This window comes from Pollicipes pollicipes, unplaced genomic scaffold, assembly GCF_011947565.3.
Source record: "Pollicipes pollicipes isolate AB1234 unplaced genomic scaffold, Ppol_2.1 Scaffold_6686;HRSCAF=7923_pilon_pilon_pilon, whole genome shotgun sequence".
NCBI classification, from domain to species: domain Eukaryota; kingdom Metazoa; phylum Arthropoda; class Thecostraca; order Pollicipedomorpha; family Pollicipedidae; genus Pollicipes; species Pollicipes pollicipes.
Window position 1 is genome coordinate 28755344 of NW_023596921.1, and position 19500 is coordinate 28774843.

Consider the following 19500-nt stretch of genomic DNA (forward strand, 5'->3'; position numbering starts at 1 on the left):
CCCACGGTTTCAGCTGTCCTTCGCACGGCACGTGACGTTGGATCTAGGCCTGGTGCAGCGCGCGTAAAATTGAATGTTTTCCTGTGTAGCATATTTGATCAGGACTCGGTGAGGTCATCACGTGAAATGTGTTCTGAATTTGGCCCCAACGTTTTTAAGATAAGCAGGAGGTTAAATCTACCCCTCCGGTCACTGGTGTGCCCCTGAAGAGCCCAGTCATTGCCGGTTTAAGTGACTAGAGTGCCCTTGGTGGATAGGATGGGCCTACTGAACGGTAAGTGGGTCATGGTCAGACATATGCCTAGTTCTCAACGATAGAACTAGGATCCCATGGGACTCCTTGTTAATGGGATTCTGGGATCTTTTCAGGTTGCAGGCAAATGTCTACTTCGGAGTGGCAGATGTGGTATATTGGGCAGCCAGAATGATGCCATGGACTAGCATTGTCTGACATTGTATTCTGGCAAACAATGCCTTTGTTGTAACCGTCCTCATTCAGTGTGGTCCTTTCTCCGCGCTGCGCACATTAAAAACAACTATCCCATGGGCCCTTGCCCCCCCCCCCCCGTGCATCTTATATGTTTAGTTTATCGGAGCGCGGAGGGTCTGGACCTGGCCCAGAAATCCCACGGTAACTTGGGTCATGCGTAACCATGTTTTGTGTTGTGAAACAAACTCAAGCACCAAGGTACTTTTCGGTGAGATTGTTGCTAGGTGAGAAGGCAGTGAACGCTCTGACCCCGCTCCCTCACCCCCCCCCCCCCCCCTCCCGGCAGACCCAAGCCAAGAATGCCTGACGCAGTGCATTGCAAGACGCCATTACGAGCTGGTTTAAGGGAACAGTTTATTTGGGGGGGGGGGGGGGGGTACTCACTCTGACGGGCCCAGCAGCAGCTAAAGAGCCCTGCAGTTATTGGCTGGATGCGCCCTTGAATACACCATTCAGTGTGCCCTCATGACCGGAACTATGTCCAGCTCGTGTAAATTCATTTTGTCTTGAGCTATTGAGCGTTTGGAGGAATGCTGACCGGCAATATATTTTTGTTTTTGTTTCCATTCTATGGCAGATATAAATGAAAAAATCCAAGTAAGACAGGGACGCCAATTCAGGTATGTTATCTAAAACTGGACATCATGAACGAAATACAATAATCTTACATCCTTCTCTCACTTCTTTGCACCAACGAAGGCAAATATCTGAAAACTGATCCTCTGCGGAAAGACGTTTGCAAATGGGTTATCTTAACCAGAGAATAAATTTGTTTACCTGTTGTGGGAACTGCTCAACTTTTATAGTAAGAATATCATCACAACTAGAGAAGTTAGTGTCTTTGAATGTATACAACCTGGCCAAGTTGAGCCTCCTGTTCTCGGCATGCCATGCCGTCGTATGCGGGGTGCGGCGTGTGAGCGTGGATCTTTGAGGTCCTGGGAACGAGAGGGTGCCGCTGGATGATAATTTGAGCGTTGGGCGATTGAGTCCGATGAATGTTGAGACCCTGTCGTCAAGCTTGGAGGAAAAGAATGACGAGGTGAGTTCTTAGGATGACTCTGGGCCTGACAACACCACGTGGACATAACACCGGGCACCGGATAGCACCGAATAGCAAGTCACAGAGCATGCCCATGCCTGGATGGGACCGACGAGGTTGAACGGCACCGGATGTGACCGAGCGGAGCCGAACGGAACGTACGACACCTGGCGGAAAGAGACGGAATCGAACGATATTATACGGGACCGAATTTGACCTGACAGCTCTGGCCGGGATTATGCAGGACTGGGGGGGGGGGGGGGGGACCAGACGCGACCGAACGGCACCTGACAGGACCGGCCAGGGCCGGATGGAAACGAACGTAACATAACACAAACATGGCTGACCAGTCGTGACCAGAACAGGCCCGAGACTGGGACCGGGACTGAGACTGGTCTGGGCTGGGCTGGGCTAGGCTGGGTTGAGCTGGGCTAGGCTGGGCTTAGTTGTGCGGGACCGGGCCGAATACCATCTGATCCTATCCAGTCCCGCCCGGTTCCGTCCGGTTCCGACCGCTTCGTCCGGTTCCACCTCTAACTTATCCGCCCCGTCTGGCTCCTTCCGGTCACGCCTGTTGCCGTTTGGTTCCGTCCGGTACCCTCCGACCCCGTCTGATCCCGTTCCTTTATGGCTGATCCTGTATGGTCTCACCTGGTCCCGCCGGGCTCCACCGGGACCTGTCCGAACCCGTCTTGTCCCGTCCGGTCTCGTCTGGTTTGATCTCGTTCCACCCGGTCCTGTCCAGTCACATCAGGTCCCGTCCGTTAACATCCGATCTTATCTGGTCCCATTTCGGACCCGATTCCGCGCGTTTCCGTCCGGCCCCGCCTCTCCCCCCTCACACACACCCAGCCCGGATTCCGTCCGGTCCCGTCCAACCTCGTTCGGTTCCGTCCGGTTCTGTTTGGTTCTGTACGGCAGTCCAGCTTCATACCGTCCTACTCATCCCAACCGGCCTCGTCTAGTCTCGACCACAATTTAATATTTTGAAAGCTCCTTAGCGATAACTCATACAAAGTTTCTTGTCAATGCTTCGACGTCATGCAACGTCATGCAACGCCTTGCGTGGCATGATGTTGAGATGTCTCGCATGATCCAATAATGTGATAGATCTGGCCGGTTTGATGTCATTTTGCGCTTTTAAAGAAGTGTGCACGCATACACATTTTGCATTTTGTTCGTTTCGTCAATTCATTTTGTCCGATAGACTAATATTGGTACTCAAAGGTAGGTTTTTGGCCTAAAAATGTACGATCAACCCCGTTTGGTGCATGGCGGCTGGTAAGCATATGGTGATAGGCCGAAAGATTGCATTTGGAGGCAAACATTAATACAAATTAATTCTAAAATTATTAGAAAGCCCAAAACAATGTTAACTCTTTGTCTGTGCATTTATTTCCTTTGTATCGTAGTATTTCCTTTATTGTCTATACTCTGAGCTTTTCTTTAGAACATGGCTACTCCCATTGCGCCATTTCTCTGCCTGCGTCGCATTTGCTTCTACCGAATCTGCCGCCAAAAACAAGCCTAACGAAATTTTATGGTCTTGGGGCCGAGGCAGCAAGGGGCCGCTCGTGGCAGAGCCTCCAGCCTTCCCTAGGTTTGAATGCTTATGTGACGTGCATCGAGAAGCAAATAAATGATGAACAAGGTTTTCAGCGAAGTTTTCCTGCATAACAAGCACTGAAAAGGTCAAGTTCAGTTGCGTGCTGATAAGTAATGGGCGATGAGGCCGGGGCGAAATAACCTGTTATTGAGCAAATTATTAAATGAGTAGTGGGTTCAGCGCCTTGGGAGCAATATATCCTTTGTTGGAATGATGCCGAATCATTGCTCAAACCGTATTTTGTAACTTGAATAAGTTTTGTTGATGAGCAGTATAAAACAGTTGCCTTTAACTTGAGCATTTCATGGTTACCCCAATTATCTATGAAGTTCATTGTTAATGGTATGCATTGTTATGATCTAGGCAGGTTAAGGATTGTGAGCGCCAGGTGCAGCATAACCCCTTGCCATTGATGCACCTCAAAACCCAAATTATTCCATAGTGGGTGTAATACCACTAGGTGCCCAGTCTGCGAAGAATCCTATCAACTGTGCCAGACACCTATGCAGCGTGGCATGCTCAACCTCACACTCATATGCAATCAACCCAGGCTGGCCCAAATTGTTCTGATTTTCTACATAGTTTTGGGGAAGATGTTTTTTTGATATTTTGTTAGAAACTGCTTTTGCCTTATCACAATTACTGAAAATATGGGCTAAAATTGGTGCTCACACTGAACTAAGTGCCTTAATGCATGATGCAGTTGTGTGAAACTTGGAACATTTTTCAGTAAAAGCAGGCCAGCCCCACTCAAATGTTGTGCTTTCTAGAAGCCAGCTTGTGCAACCACTGATTGAAGACCCAAACAGTTTTCAGCAGCATCAACCACACTATTAAACCATGCCATGCCTGGAGTTTTTAAATATATACCTTAAAATGTTTAAATTGCTTGATTTCTGGTTACTTCTGTCTCATTTGCTGCAATGGCTTAAACGGATGGCTTTTAGCTTCAGAACACTATCTAATGGAAGCCTATGCATGCTCCCACAACCAACCACTAAAGTTATGCTGCACATCCAATTTTAACATATCTCCTCTCAGCCATTTCAACAGACAGGACTGCATGGCTATTTGTGTCACATGATGCTGAAGCATAAGCACCTTGGAGTAGATGGAACCTTCTTTGACATCTGCCAGCTTGCCTTTCCTTGGCAGTAGGGCCAAATAATATGCTGACGGTGCTATTGTCCCCATGTCTAGTGCCGCTGGGTAAGAAATCTAGCAGCTTTCCCCTAGACCATGGGTGTGGCTATGAGGATTGTGAATGCTTCATGTGGTAGCCAACTATGATGATACCACAGGGTCAACTGTGAAACTTATTGTTGCACATCCTTAACCCAGCCCTAAGGCCTAACATGTTGCATTTCTATCCTTAGTATGTGTGTGTATGTGTGTAGAAGGATACCAGTGCTCAAGTTGAATTGGCAGATCATACCAATCTAATTCAGCCTCAAAGCATACCTAAACCCTCATTTTGAATACATCTTTCCTTGTTTCAGGTAATTTGTGAATAATCTGTGGACATGCCTGAATGGAAGAGAAAGCCTAAAACTATAGCTGGAACTCCACTTGCTAGACTGTCAACCCAAGTGGCTTTTGGAGCAGTGGTATCTTCAGTATTGATGGGATTTGCTTTGTAAGTATGGACTTTTCATGTGTATTTATGCCAGTAACCCTGATAAAAGTCCTCACAGGACATATTTCCAGCTAATACAATTCCTGTGTGCTTAGCATTTCACTTGAGTCACAGTGAGATTTTACATGTGTGTATATTGTTGTACATGACCTGATTTCTAGCAGCCATGGGTGGGGATAGGCAGGCTTCTGGTTGTGAAGCCAATTTAGAGGCCAAGGCATGTAGTCAAAATTGAGATCAAAGCCAAAGCTGGAGGCTATCAAGCCTGGAAAATTGAAGCAAGCCAAGGCCAGTGGCTGGGTGTTTTAAAATGCAAAGCTGGAGGCGCAGTCAACTGCTTTGGGTTACGAAATTCGAGGTTGAGCAAAAGCTGTTGGTTTAATATCATGAAGCTGAGGTCCAAGGTAAGTGTTGCTGGTAACATTGTTTTTTGAAGCTAACACCATTTCTGTATCTGCTAAAACTATTGAATCAGAAAGCATGTTTATAGTTTTGTGGAGGGATTGAAATGAGGTGGCAGCATTACATACTGATGGTTGGGTTATTCAGACTGATATCATCAGATCTTGTGTGTTAGAGCTTACCACATTTCAGACAGGTTCTCTGGCTGTGGTCAGGTAAACTGGCTAGTGTTGGGCTTTCAGCAATGTGTGATTGGCAGTCTCAAAAACGTTTTTAGTATATTAGGACGACGGGACATGCACGAGTGTCATATCATATCACATCATATCATGGCCGACCTTTGTAAGCACTTCCCTGTTTTAGACATGTGAGTGGGGTGGCCGCCTACCAGCTATAGGAGCTTTTTGTTTGGCTATTTTGATGAAATTCATGGTGCCAATGAGCCATAGGTACTTGTCTCGCGACTCCCAGGCATTGTCAGTTTAGTGGGTTGTCTCGCAACAACCCACTGATCTCACGCTCAAGCGTATGGGACCAGAGGCAGGCCAGTGCCGATGTTTTGTTTTGTACACAAGGCCAGATGCCTGGCCTAAGGCCAAAGGCCTTGGCAAAGTTGTGACGCTTCCAACTCTCAGGGCTCAGAGGAGAAACTATAATGTTGTTTTTGACTGCGCCGAGTGTGTTTTGTGCCCGAGTGCAAGTGCCTGGTGTTTTTACGGTGTTGTCGCATGTAGCCGGAGGCGACATTGGGAGCAACGTGTTTTACATAGCGTAGTATCTTCGTCATCATATCGGGCATACCATACATGCAATGATCACATCATGCATTTGAAATATTTCACTGCATGTAGGTATCCATTGATAATTTATTGCACATTCAACAGTTGGGCATAAGATTGTCTGAGCGTGGCATTTAAGATGATCTTTTTTCAAATAAAACCGTCAATGTTAACATTGTACACATTTGCAGTTATCAGGCATATGGAACAAGAGCAACTGAAAAATTTCATCTAAACGAACCTGGTCTTACTGACGAGGAAAGACAGGTATGGACAACAGGTAGTGCTTTTGTCAAGCACTCACACAGTTTGAATTTACTTCTTGTGACAATAGAGCATCGTCATTGCAGTGGTAGCTATGTTTTATGGTTAGGATTAAACTATGATTATTGTGAATGTATTTGTTGTTGCTGTTTGTACAGGACACAGAACAGCAACATCACTTCGATGGCAAGAAAAGATGGCATGTCAGCTATTAGAAGTACTTGCAGTATTCTCAGCATTTTGTGTAAATTCCATTGCGTGTTTATATCAGATGTGTGCTTCAAAGCCAGTCGGTGTTTTTTTTTTGTCGTACAAAGTTATTCATGTTGTGTGTTGTCCAGTTTTTTACAACCAGTACTGTATGTGATTCCTTTCAGGTATACCAAGACATCAAGCTGAAGAAAATGATTCCATACCTGACCCGGAAAGAGGTGGAAGAGCGCGAACAAAAGTACCGCGAAACGAGAACAAATATGTAATGGAAACCACGAGGAAGTCCCTTCAAAATTACCATAATTGTTTTGCCGTGTGTGCTTGGAACAGTCGAGACGACTCAGTTCGGATGAGGCAGGCCGTGCCGTGCGACGATTGGTCGTGAGCCGTGACGACAGTGTCGGGCGATGCGGGTGCCGCTCGACCCACACGCGGGACGACGGTGCAATGCAGCGCGGTGATACGGTGGCTGACCACAGCGGCAGAAGCAGCCACCGCGCGACCGGTGCCTGGGAGACCGAGTGACGGTGCTCCAGGCGAGTCGGACTCGAGTCATGTCGCAAAGTCAGCGCGCCAACAAGCTGAGTCGGCGGGCGGGCGGCGGCGCCCGGCGCGACGCCGGCCCGCCGCCGCCCGCCCGCCCGGACTTGGACAACAGCGACGACTTCACGGACAGCGTCTGCTTTACCAGGTACAGGTGGACAAGAGTGCCGCGAGAGGTACGGGTGTCAGGGGTCGGCGCTGCCCTGCTTAAGCGGGCCCGGTTGTAGCTGCACTAGGTGGTGAAGTCGCTGGTTTTGCCATTTTGGTTTGATCTAGTAAGTGAAGATCTGATTTTGGTCGCAAAGTGAACCAAGCAGTAGGCGCGCCCTTCAGCGTAAAGGAATAACAAACTAAGACCTAATGGCGCCAGGTATTGCCGCTCAGCACGTAGATTAGTGGTGTGGCGACTACGCGACATTTGTTGGCGTTAATACGGAGCAGTTCTTAGTGGGTGCCAGTTGGCAGTAGAAGTTGGTTGTTGTTGGTGGTTACAGGATTATGTCCACCAATTTTTTATGTTGTGCAGAATGGTGTGAGCTCTTCTCCCGACTTGTACGCTGTAATTCTTTCTGCCGGCGCTTGGCACGTTGGTCTGCAATCATCTTGCAAAGGTTTGGTGTTAACGGGCCCTATGGGAGACCGTTGTGCTAATTGGGCCAACATGTGAAGGCCATATGGGCCATTAGATGCTTTGTGCAGAAACAGAAGCGTGGAAATGACAGCATACGTTGCTGTCTGGTGATGGCGACTCAATTTTGCGTGAAATCCGCATTTTGGAGCTAGAGTTCCCAAATTATGTATGGAAGTTGCGTTTTGGAAAAACAACACCATAGCCATCGAAGAACAACCATATTGGACAACTTTCTTGGCATCAGTCCCTGTAGTAATTACTGTACGGAACAACTTCTTCGGTATGTCTAATCTCATCAGCAATTGCTGCACGGGTTGTTCCGCGTGCTGGTGGACGCAGCATGTGTTCAATGTCCGCTCCGTGGGCAGGAGTGAAAGAGACGCCGCCTCACACTGAGGCCTTGTGTCACAGGTCTCGGACGAGGGTATGCCTGTCACAATCCTCCAGCAGTGTGCCTTCGACCACCATCGGGCAGTCGCGGTCCTCCGTCAACGTGACCGAGGCGGTCCGGCAGCAGTCACAGTCCTTCGCGGCGGCCGGCGCAGCGCGACCGTCTTCGCCCGCCCGTCGGACGCGGTCTACCAAACTGCACGCTCCATCGGGCGCGCCTAAACCCAACCCTCCGCCATACCCCCCAAAAGCCAGCGCCTCGTCGGGCGTATCGGGATCCGTCCCTTCGTCAAAGTCCTCAAAAGCTACCCCTCCGCCAAAGCTGTCCACGTCTGTCCATCCGTCCCCGTGCCCAGACGCCGCGCTGCCGTCCGACTCCTCAGCCGCCAGCGGGGCGTCGGAGCTCGCGAGGTGTCGGCCGCCGCCGGACCCGGCCAGGGTCGAGCCGGCATCAGCGTCGCCGGCCGCGGGGCCCGACTCGCCGGCCAGCGACGCCATGGTGCCGGACTGCCCTGTGTGCCTGCAGCCGCTGCGCTCGGCAGCGGCGCGCGCCGCCCACCTCAGGCTGTGCAGCGAGCGGCGCGGGCTCAGCGCCGCCCAGCTGCTGGCTGCCGTGCAGCTGCAGGAGCGACAGGCGGGTGAGCGCGCCGCCGCCGGCCTGCCGGCCACGAGGACCGCCCGGCCGGCCCGCACCGCCACCACCGTCGCCGCTGGGGTATGCACCGGCGCCTCTCTGCCAGGGAGGAGTAGCTAGGTCAAACGCTGCAGGCAGGTCGCGGCACGGTGGAGGCACCGTGGTGCCGAGAAGGGATCCAGGATCTCGTGGAGTTCTAGGGTAGTGGATATTTTTGGGAGTGAGGGTCTTGGGGGGGGGGGGGGGGCTTTAGACATCTGCAGTTAGTTTACGCTAGCCTTGGGCTGTTTTGTAGCGGCCTCCTCACCGGCCTGTTCTCTACGTGGCGCCAGTCTCGCTGATGCAGATATTTTGAAAGTAAAAGGTTTGTGTGTTCACATTGTAGCAGAAGTGGGTCGTAAAACCTAACACTTAATCAGCGACGATCGCAAATCAGTGTCATGATAAGTCAGTTCTAAAAGTCGGTATCGTTTAATCGGGCTGACGCAAATCCAGGTAATCGATGCTAATTTTGTTTGGAATGGTGTGGAGAGGTTTCATATTTTCTCCTGGTGGAAGGCTTCTTCCTACTCCCCGCGTCTGGTTGGCTGGCACTCCTCACCTCTGACGTCTGATCGCCTGCTATAGACCGTGATTCACGTCATCACCGGTGATTGGCCGTTGTCTGCCGTAGTTCTCCCGCTCCGTCTCTGATTGGCTGCTGCTGCCGGCAGGGCCGGCGGCGGGCGGCCGCGCCCGCTGTGACTGCCGACGCCGAGCTGCAGCTGGCGCTGGCCGTGTCGGCCTCGCTGCGGGACGAGGAGGAGCGGCGCCGCCGGCTGGCCGAGACCCAGCTGCTTGAGCTCGGGCTCGGACACGAGGTGGAGGCGCAGCGCGACACGACGGTCCTGCCGCCCGAGCCCGCGCCACTGCTGCCGCCCACCGCCGCCCGTGAGCGCGGGGTCCCGGGCATGTCGTGAGGCGCGGCCTGCGGGAGCCGGGTGGTGTGCGGGGAGGAGGAGAGGGCATTGGTCCCAGCTGCCGCCCGTGAGCGCGGGGTTCCCAGGCACGTTGCGAGGCGCGGCCTGTGGCAGGCGGGTGGTGTGCAGGGAGGATATGGCAGTGGTCAGGTGGAGGACGTTGGTGGGGTAATGAGTTGACATGAGTTCATGCCGTTGCAGTTAATCACCATTAGATGAGCGCTGTTGTGTTTCTGATGACGCCGTGACCGCCGTGTCCGGCCGACAGCCCTACGTTTGATGCGGACACCCTCTGTACACCGACTATTACGTGACTAATTACGCCGTCCCGCTGCAGCGGAGCAAGCGGCCGGCCGGCGGAGGCGGGCCGGCCGGAGGGGACCGGCAGCGCCCCCCGCCCTCACCCTGGTGTCGGCCGAGGAGCGCGACCGCCGGCTCTGTGAGAAGGTAGCGGAGCTGCTCGCCTGGGTTAGTGCGGACCACCGCCGTCTCGTTCACTTGCCGTGTGAGAGGCGGCACGGTGCTCCCAAGTTCGTCACTCAAACAGCCATTCTTCAAGTACACGTCATCCATCGACCGGGCACAACGTGAATGTCGCGCTTTGCAACCGAGTATCTACGAGACTGAGCTTTCGGTGTGGTATCGGACACCGCGAGGCTTCTTGTTGGTCACCATCAGGAAAACAATGTACCACTGACTGAAGCAGTAGCGGTAGTGGATGTGGTACCACGCCCGGGCGGTGGATGGGTGGCCTCGCCCGGTGTGAATCGACGCCTCCGTCCACAGGCGGTCACTCTGTTGATATCTGTCAGTGGAATGCGCTGGTTAATCTTACAGCTAACGTAAGTTACCATGCATGCAGGACGCGTCCATTGCGTAAGATCCATGTGTGCGCGTGCGTGCGGGCGTGCGCGCGTGCGTGGCTCAGTCCTCTAGTCCGTCTTCACCCGACCCCGTGCTGCAGGAGGAGGAGGTGCCGACGGACAGGCGGCTACCGAGGCGCCGTCAGCGAACAGCCGACGCCACCCCCCTCTGGGACAAGGCAGCCCAGCTGGACCAGGGCAAGGTCAGCGGTCAGGGGCGCCACCGGCGGGGGGGGGAGGGGGCTGAATCGAGCCAGGCAGTGGGTGGGTGTCGGCACCGCGTGGATTTCGCCGGGCGGCCGAGCTTGTTGACGCATTGTTATCTTGGTGCTGGTCATTCGCTCAGTCTGCGATGGAATCTTGTCCTCCCTGCGATGTGAAATTCTGACCCTTGGTGCTCTGGGTCATGGCTATCTGTGAGAAGTATAAGTTCAACCTTTGTGTGCTATCATAAAGCGACAAAACATGGTTAAGTAATATACGCTGGGCGTGGTGATGTTGTTTGCTTTGTCCAACGTCCTCGAAGTGTCGTAATTTCGTGAAGGGAACAGTTGTACCATACTGCGCTTGGCGTCGCGTCCAACCAGTCACATGGGAAGCGGTGGCTGGGTGGGCGCATTGGGTCACCAGCCGGGGGCCTGATGCCGCTCAGGCTCTGGAACTAGGCCGTTTTATACCTTAGTAAGGCTCTGATTGCGGCAATCTTATGGAGTGCAATTTAAATGCTTCGGTTCGGATTCGCACGCACAAACGCTGTGGCCAAATTCCGAGTGCTGACCGCAGGTAAGCTCACAGTCGCACTCCAGCCTTAGCACATGGCGCCACACCCACAGGGAGACTACTACGTGCCGGAGCTGGTGGGCCTGGTGGAGCCGTGCTCTGCGCCGATCACCAGCCTGCTGCGGGACGTGGCGCTCGTGCCGGGCCGGCTCAGCCTGACGCAGGTGAGCCGGGTTCAGCGCCGATCACCAGCCTGCTGCGGGACGTGGCGCTCGTGCCGGGCCAGCTCAGTCTGACGCAGGTGAGCCGGGCTCAGCGCCGATCACCAGCCTGCTGCGAGACGTGGCGCTCGTGCCGGGCCAGCTCAGTCTGACGCAGGTGAGCCGAGCTCAGCGCCGATCACCAGCCTGCTGCGGGACGTGGCGCTCGTGCCGGGCCAGCTCAGTCTGCCGCAGGTGAGCCGAGCTCAGCGCCGATCACCAGCCTGCTGCGGGACGTGGCGCTCGTGCCGGGCCAGCTCAGTCTGACGCAGGTGAGCCGGGCTCAGCGCCGATCACCAGCCTGCTGCGGGACGTGGCGCTCGTGCCGGGCCAGCTCAGTCTGACGCAGGTGAGCCGAGCTCAGCGTTGAGCCATCCCACGCGTGGCTGTGCTTGAGTCGCAGGTGAGCCAGGCTCGGCGCCCAGCCCCCACGCGCGGGTTGGGTGGTGTCGTAGGTGAGCCAGGCTCGGCGCCCAGCCCCCACGCGCGGCTTGGGTGGAGTCGGCGGCGATGAGTTGGTAGTCGACGTCGGCGCTTAAGGGGATTTGGTACTCTTCTGAGTATTACTCGCGTGTGTGAGTGATAGCCCCCCCCCCCCTTTATCATTCACACGGTGCGATTGCAGTTTCCGTCCTCTGCCCTGTGCTGGCATCAGGGTGCTGATCTGAGACGAAAACAATTGCTACTTCAGGAATGAGTTTTTGGAGGATTATGTAACCAGCGTGTGGCAGTGTTCACCCGAACTCGGCATGGCGTTTCGTACAGTTGTATTTAAGTTTTCCCGCCCTGCTCTCACAGCGAGGTGGCGTCGCCGGATCGGCGGAGTCGGAAGAGGAGGAGGACGAGGACCCTGCGTCGTCCACGCAGGCAGCCCTGCTGCTGCTGGCGGCCGGCGCGGCCGACACCACGGCAGACGCCGGCCGACCGCAGACGCCCGGGAGAGGCGCGACGCCGCTGCCGGGACCGGCGGGGAGGGAGGAACCGGTCCCAACCAGGGCCGGCTGGCTCGCGACGGGAGATACACCGAAGACGGAGTCGCCAGGAAAACCGGGAATTGGGTCTCAGCAAGGCGATGTAACAGTGGAAGCGGAAGGCCTTTCGTTTACTGGAACAGTGGAGATAAATTTAACCCCGAACTCGTCGCCTATGAGGCTTTCATCAGAAGCAGGCTGTAGTCGAGAAATGTGTAAGTTATCATTGAATAGTCCCCCGGGAGGTGCCTTGTCGCCCCCGGATGAGTTCCGTGAAGAGGAGAACGAGACAACCATGCACCGCTCACAAACAACCCCGAAGAGGATTGCTGCGCCTACCTCAAACTCTCCGCGAGACGTCGACGTTTCTCGGCAGAGCCACGTTCCACCCGCCGTTCCACTGGCTGTCCCTGCATCAGACTCTGAGGACGAGGACGGCGCCGCAACGTCCGAGCCAGTGGATGGCGGCTCAGTGTCCGTCAGCGACGTCGCCCCGCCCCTCATGTGGGGAGTTCTCCCCTGAGGACACCACCTCCGCCCCTCCCAGCACCACGTCCGCCCCTCCCAACACCACGTCCGCCCCTCCCAGCACCACCTCCGCCCCTCCCAGCACCACGTCCGCCCCTCCCGACACCACGTCCGCCTCTCCCAACACCACCTCCGCCCCTCCCGACGAGTGCCGCCTGGCTCGCGCCGCTCCGCCGCCCCACTCCACGCGGAGCCCCGCTGACGACTCTGACGGCTCGCCGTGCTTCCGCGGCCGGGCCGGCGACCTGGGCGCCGAACTGCTGGCGCTGCTGCGGTCGGGCGACGGGCCGCCGGTGGTGGTGCTGCTCTGCGCCGACGGCGAGGTGTCCGCGCACGCCGCCGTGCTGGCTGTCCGCTGCCCGGCGCTGTACCGCGCGGCGACGGCCGCCGGCGGCCGGCTGCAGCTGCCGGGCGTGAGCCGCCGCGCCGCCACCGTCCTCGTCCGGCTGCTGTACTTGGGCGAGGCGGACTGCGGCGCCGGCGCCAAGCCTCTGCCGCAGCTGCTGCTGCTGGCGCGCCGCTACGGGCTGCGAGAGCTGGCGCGGCACATCGAGGACCGGCACGGCGTCAGCGAGGCAGCGGAGGAGACCGTGCGGTCGTCCCCGCCGCCGCCGCCACGCAGTCCCGAGCTGTTCGACCTGACCGCCTCTGACGACGACGGTGATCCCGGCGCCGGCGCCAGCTCGCCGACCGCGGCTGACGAGATGGTCCCCGTCCAGGCAAGCCCAGAACGCCACACGGTTCCGGCTCCTAACGGCGCACCTGGCCTGACCTGGGATGTTGACGGAGTTCTGGCTATTGACCGCTCTCCTGTCGGCCAGCGGAAACGGCCCAGTGTCGCCCTGCGCGGCGAATCGGCCGATGCTTGCGAGGCGGCGGCGGCGGCGCCGGCGTCTAAGCGGCCCCGCACTGGATCGAGCCCGGGTGATGGCAGGGAGGACGGCACGGCCAACGGTCCGGTTGGCGGTGTGCCTCGCGGCGGTTCGCTGACTCCGGATTGCTGGCCGGCGGCCGGCATGTCCCCGGCGGCCAGCACGACGCCGCGGCCGGCCTCGGCCGACTCGGACGTGCAGATCCTGGAGTCGCCGCCGTCGGCGCCCTCCCAGCGAGCGGCGGGCTTGCGGTCTCCCAGCCCGCGGCGGCGCACCGCGCAGGACAGCGTCCCGTCGTCGCCGGTGGAGGCCGCGTCGCAGCCGCCCGACGCACCTGGCTCGCCGTCCGAAGCCCCTCTGGGCGACGTCTGGGAGGGGTTCGACGACGGCGGCTACATCGAGCTCATGGAACCGCCACCGCCGCTGCCGCCGGTCACGCCGGTCCGCGCGCCGCCAGCGGCCGCTCGCTCGTCCCCTGCCGACACCGGCCCCGACGCCTGCTCAGGCAGCGGCCGGCGGGACAGCTCCGACTTGTGGCGAGACGACAGCCTTCTGGCCGGTGCGGTGACGCCGGCCGCTGCGCAGCCCGCGGCCACCCCGGCCCGGCGGCGCGCCCCAGCCGCCGCCGAGCCGCCGGTCACGCCGGCCGCCGCGCAGCCCGCGGCCACCCCGGCCCGGCGGTGCGCCCCGGCCGCCGCCGAGCCGCCGGACACGCCGGCTGCCGGGCACGACAGAGCCGGCCCGCCGCTGCGTACGCCAGTCAACCCGTACCGCGTAGTGCTGCGCGACTCTACCACGCCGATGCCCAACTATGTGCTCATGCTCACGCCGGACCTCAAGGTCAGCACGGGCGTCTGGAAGCGAGAGTAGTCCCCGGCCCGCTTTGTTGAGGAGGCAGACATAAATTTGATCCGTCTTAATGGTATGGGAGCCGTGAAGTTTTGTGCCATTTGACAACTTAATGTCCTTCTGTGTTTTTACCTGATATTGGTTGTTCCGTTTTGAAGTATCCCTGACCTAGTTTGGCTGGGCACTTTAGTGACACACGATTGATTGTGTGATCGTTGCCGAGACGTGACACGTTGTGCTTGCACATGACGTCACCCGTTCCCGGCGATCGTCTCACCTGCGTCCGTCCCGTTCTCGCAGCGGGAGCTGGCCAGGATCGGTGTTAAGCCGATCGCCCGCCGCAAGGCCGTGGCGCTGCTGTCGCACATCTACGAGGAGACTCACCCGCCGGCCCGCGGTATCCCATCGGTCGGGGACGACCCACCGACCGGTGGCGGCTCCTGCAGGGACCCACCGGTCGGGGACGGCCCCCGCGGGGACGGCCCCCGCGGGGACACACCGGTCGGGGACGACCCTGCCGGCCTGCTGCCGCCGGCACGGAGCCGGGACCGTGCTGCGTTGTCGTCCCGGGACGGCGGCGGTGCCGTCCCGCTGGCTGCCGACCGGGACAGCTCGGCGCCGTCCTCCCAGGAGCGGGGCAGTCCCGTGTCGGCCGTGTCGGGCCCGGCTCGGCGCCGCTCCCGCTCGGGCTCGGAGTCGTCCGGCTCGGAGGGCGCCGCCGCCCGGCTGGCGCAGGCGTTTGGCCTGCTGGACGACGATGAGGACGAGGACATCACGCCATCGCAGGCCGGTGAGGCGCGCCTCCTCCCGGCAGAGCGGCCGGCGGAGATCGGGTGGTCTCTAGGGTCACCTTCTTGCGTTATACCCGTGCGCAGCCGTCCAAAGGCAAAATGCGTTTTTCGAAGCTCACGATTTGGTTAAATGAGTGCATCCTGCCGTCGGACGGTAGATTAAGTGGCAACAGTGGAGTTGATAGGTCAGCGTTCAAGCACTAGAACAAACTTACCGGGCTGGGAACCTGATGCCAGCCCTGTCCACGTAATGGATCCATTCATTTATGCAATGTATGTATGCATGGAGATTGGGCGTCTATATTGTTCGGACATATATATATATATATATATATATATATATATATATATATATATATATACATATATTGATGGACGTTGGAATAACTTTAAACAAGTGAAAACATATTTGCAGCGATGTATTGGTTTTCAAGAACAATCTTATCACATTGAGATTGAATTAACTCAAAAATACGCCGATTAGTGTCATGATAATTTGCTAAATCCAGCGTTTTAACTGATTTAGCCGCTGTTCGATACATTGCAGAAATTTAACCACCTTGGTGGACAACCAGCAGCGCTCTTAGCCTGGGGGAACACGCTTGTGTCGTTTCCGCGATACTTTTGTTACCCAGAGTATCCCACCTTTTGTGGCATATTTCAGAAGCATACTCAAGTGAAACCTCAGTTCTAAGTACGTTTGGTGAGAGCACTGGCTACGGCCATTGCAGCACCGTCAATGCGTAATAAATATATTTAATTTTTTAAGTTTTAATTATTTTCGAATCCAAATTACGCTGTCAACGCTTCTTAACAGCACTACGCTTCTTTTCCACAGTCGTGACGACCATCGTTATGACAACGACCGTGCGCACATCTTCTGGTGCGAATAAAACAACGTTTGTGATTGCCCCAGCGGACAAGGGTCTGTTAGCGAGAAGTTGGTGGGTTGAAGTTTGAACCAGTGTGTCACACGGGTGATGTGATACTCCCGTTCCCAAAACCAAAGTGCACCTCGATAAGGCCCGCTGTGGCGAACGCCGTAGGCGAGAAATCAAAACGATCGTATAACGTTTTGTTGAATTCGCGAGATGATAGCTTCATGTTTGCATACATTTTTGTCTAAGCGGAGTGTTTCAAGCTTTCGTAGCATTTGCTATAATTCCATTAAGAGCAATTTTGACACATAAGTGTGTTGCAAACATTACAGACCACAAACGTTGGAAAAAGCAAGACAAATAAGTGTGTTACTTTCATAGCGATCAGCTAGGAGTCAAATAAGATTTCTCCCACGGAGTCGGCCACCCCAAATAAAAATTCTGAGCTTTTCAGAAGAATTTCGAGGAAGCCGGTACTACTGATAAAATCGTCTGCGTCTAATGTAACGATAAGTGAAGAGTACAGAAAAGATGGGATGCTCCCTGTAAGCACTGTTTACTTTAAACAAGCAGGCTGTCTGACGTTCTAGTCCCACAAAATTTCACTTTTGTATGAAAGTTATTATTACGATATGTGTACAGTATGAAAACTTTTTTGATCTTTTACCACAACAATGTATCGCCCCTGTCTTGTGTTACTGAAAGCCTGGTAACAGTGGCTTATGTTTCAAATCGCCGTTGAAAAGGCATCACTTATCTTCCCGAGAGCATGTAAATGTTTCTTGAAACATTTAAAACCTTCTTCCTTATCAGAAGGTTCCGCTCTGCCCATGTCCACCGTGAATGCAGGCCGGACGGGCAGAAGGAGGGGGGGGGGGGGAGGGGGAGGGGGATCTCCCGTTGTTTGGCGGTCAGCCGGGCGTCGGCCGTGACTGCCGACAGCTGCGGTATGCCCGACGCCAGGGGCAGGCGGCGACAGGTGGGCTGCAGAGGGCGGCAGGTGGGCGGCGGCCGCCAGCCGGCCGGGCAGCCCGCAGGGAGGCGACCCTGCTGCAGCGGCAGCACGCCTGTTGCAGCCTGCTGTGGTTCTGGAGTGGGCTAGCGTGGGCGGATGGGCCGCGTGACATGATGCGGGCTATAGCTGAATCCACGAGGAAAGGATTCTCGGAGATATGTTCGGTATTGCTTTTTCGGACTGCTTGAATCATTTCGATTAGCGTTTGCAACGTGAGAGTCCATGACATTACGCCCGGCCTTGCCACGCGATGTCCGAAGCACTGTCGGGCCTTGTTTCAGGACCTTTATCATCACATTGCGGCGTGTGCTTGAGTGGCTATCGGCACACGTTGCCGATGCCTCCACATGATGCATAACATAGCCCCACGGGTGCGCTCATACTCCACAACATCCGGAGGGTCATACTTGTCTGGCACTATCCTTGACGTCACACCGCGTCCAGCGGTACAGTATTCATCGCGTCACACATTGTCGTTGGCGTCACGTGACGCCGCCCATAACGCCAAGCGCTCGTCGCCCTGCGCCGCAGTGTCGGGCCCGGACGTGCCGGCCGTCATGCTGTCGTTCTTCCGCTCCCGGCCGGAGCTGCACCGCCAGATCCTCACGTATGAGCCCGTCTGGCTGGAGAAGCTGCACCAGCAGCTGAAGGCAGCCGGCGTCAAACTCAAGCTCGCACAGCTGATGGACTACCTGGACGAGCAGGTGGGACCGGCGCTCAGGGTGCCGGGCCGGGCAGACACGCTGTGTTTGGATGGAGGCAGGTGGTGTCATGGGGTGGTCAGTGGATCAGAAATAATAGAGCCTCATGGTACATGACCTAGTGGTGTACTGACGTGGCATTAGCCAGAAGGAGAGAGGGTAGGGGGTGGGGCTGAGGGCAGGGATCCAGTCTCGTGAGTCTCAGATCATATTCGGTGACGGCATGACTGCCTTGAGAAGGCTCGAACAAGTGTGGTTTGTTTAATGAGCTAGACAAAAGTTAAGACAGGTACGGCTTGTCACACAAGGTTCAAAGGCATATGGCGAATCTAAAATAATGCTGTAGTCTAACAAAGCAAAGCCAATAAACGAAAAATGGGACAATTTGTCGAAAGTTGAGGTGTATGCGAATTGATCTGGTGCCTTTGTTTTTGCCGCGACTTCAGTCTTCGCGCGGCAACAATTCTGCAAAATTGTGGTGTGCGCACGTTTGCATGGAAAGCAAGCACTTGACATTGATTCAGTCATGGCAGTGCTATTTGCTAGTGTTACAGTCAGATGAAAACAAGTCGAAAACAATAACAGTCGAAGACAAACGTTTTTGGCACATTCGCGTTGTCCGGCGTCTTTTAATGCCTCAAAAGCTGGTTTTCTGTATTAATGTATTTCTGCTCGTTCCATGAAAAGACACTTTTACCGCCCGTACGGCAGGCCAAATCCTTTCAATTGCGGTAATCAGCGTTGGGCGCCGTTCTTTTGAGCGTGTCTTACCGGTTGGCTGATTGCCATGCTGTCAATCTCACGACCTAGTTATCAAACTTCCGGTGGCTTGAACACCGGAAGCCGGCCAATCCCTAAGCGTTATCTATGATTGATATCATGCGGCATGTGTGCTACGGCCGGTGTTGTCTGTTTATCGGGGCGAGGCTGGTTTGAATGGTGACGAATTGTGATTGCCACGTGCGGGTATATGTAGGTATGCAAATCTGCTGCGTGTTGTAGACGGTCTAGCTACCTTTTGTTGTTGCTTGTCATAGCCAGTGACTGGGGTTTCAATTATGAACGATGTTCTTATTGTTTCAGTGCGTGACATTTCGAACAGAGAGCAGCGGTGCCCGACGGAAGAGGAGATCCCCGAAGAAAGCGTCGCCTAAAAAGCGGGCGCCCACTCAGAAGAAAAAATCACCAAAGAAAACGGCCAATTAGATCGAGAAACTGCCGTTTTCGTAACAGTGATACCTTACAGAGTCAGTAGTTTGTAGAGGAAGTCACGGTTGTCGCTTGAGCTGTCACCATGACCGTGTGCGGTGTCTCCTGCTTCCTCTCGTATGCATATGTCACGTTGTCCCCTGCCTTGGTGTGTGCGGGCGTGTGTGTGAGCGTGCGTGTGTGCTCAAGTGACTTAATTGACGATAATACAGAGCGTGAACCGCCTGTGGTGTTTGCTGCTCGTGCATCACGTG

The 19500-nt window shown here is 55.5% G+C and overlaps 1 protein-coding gene and 1 long non-coding RNA gene across 2 annotated transcripts; both read left to right on the forward strand.

Annotated features, from left to right (window-relative positions):
- The first annotated feature begins 3056 nt into the window (after window positions 1-3056).
- Window positions 3057-8425, forward strand: LOC119107706 (uncharacterized). Its single transcript, XR_005095259.1, has 5 exons — window positions 3057-3223; window positions 4638-4774; window positions 6147-6222; window positions 6597-7123; window positions 8018-8425. It is a non-coding gene; the product is annotated as an uncharacterized LOC119107706 (long non-coding RNA).
- A 6837-nt stretch (window positions 8426-15262) lies between these two features.
- mus312 (mutagen-sensitive 312) lies at window positions 15263-19471 on the forward strand. Its single transcript, XM_037232221.1, has 3 exons — window positions 15263-15442; window positions 17868-18040; window positions 19121-19471. Exons 2-3 carry the CDS (start codon window positions 17894-17896, stop codon window positions 19241-19243), a joined length of 270 nt encoding a protein of 89 aa, XP_037088116.1. The 5' UTR covers window positions 15263-15442; window positions 17868-17893; the 3' UTR covers window positions 19244-19471.
- Window positions 19472-19500: the final 29 nt, after the last annotated feature.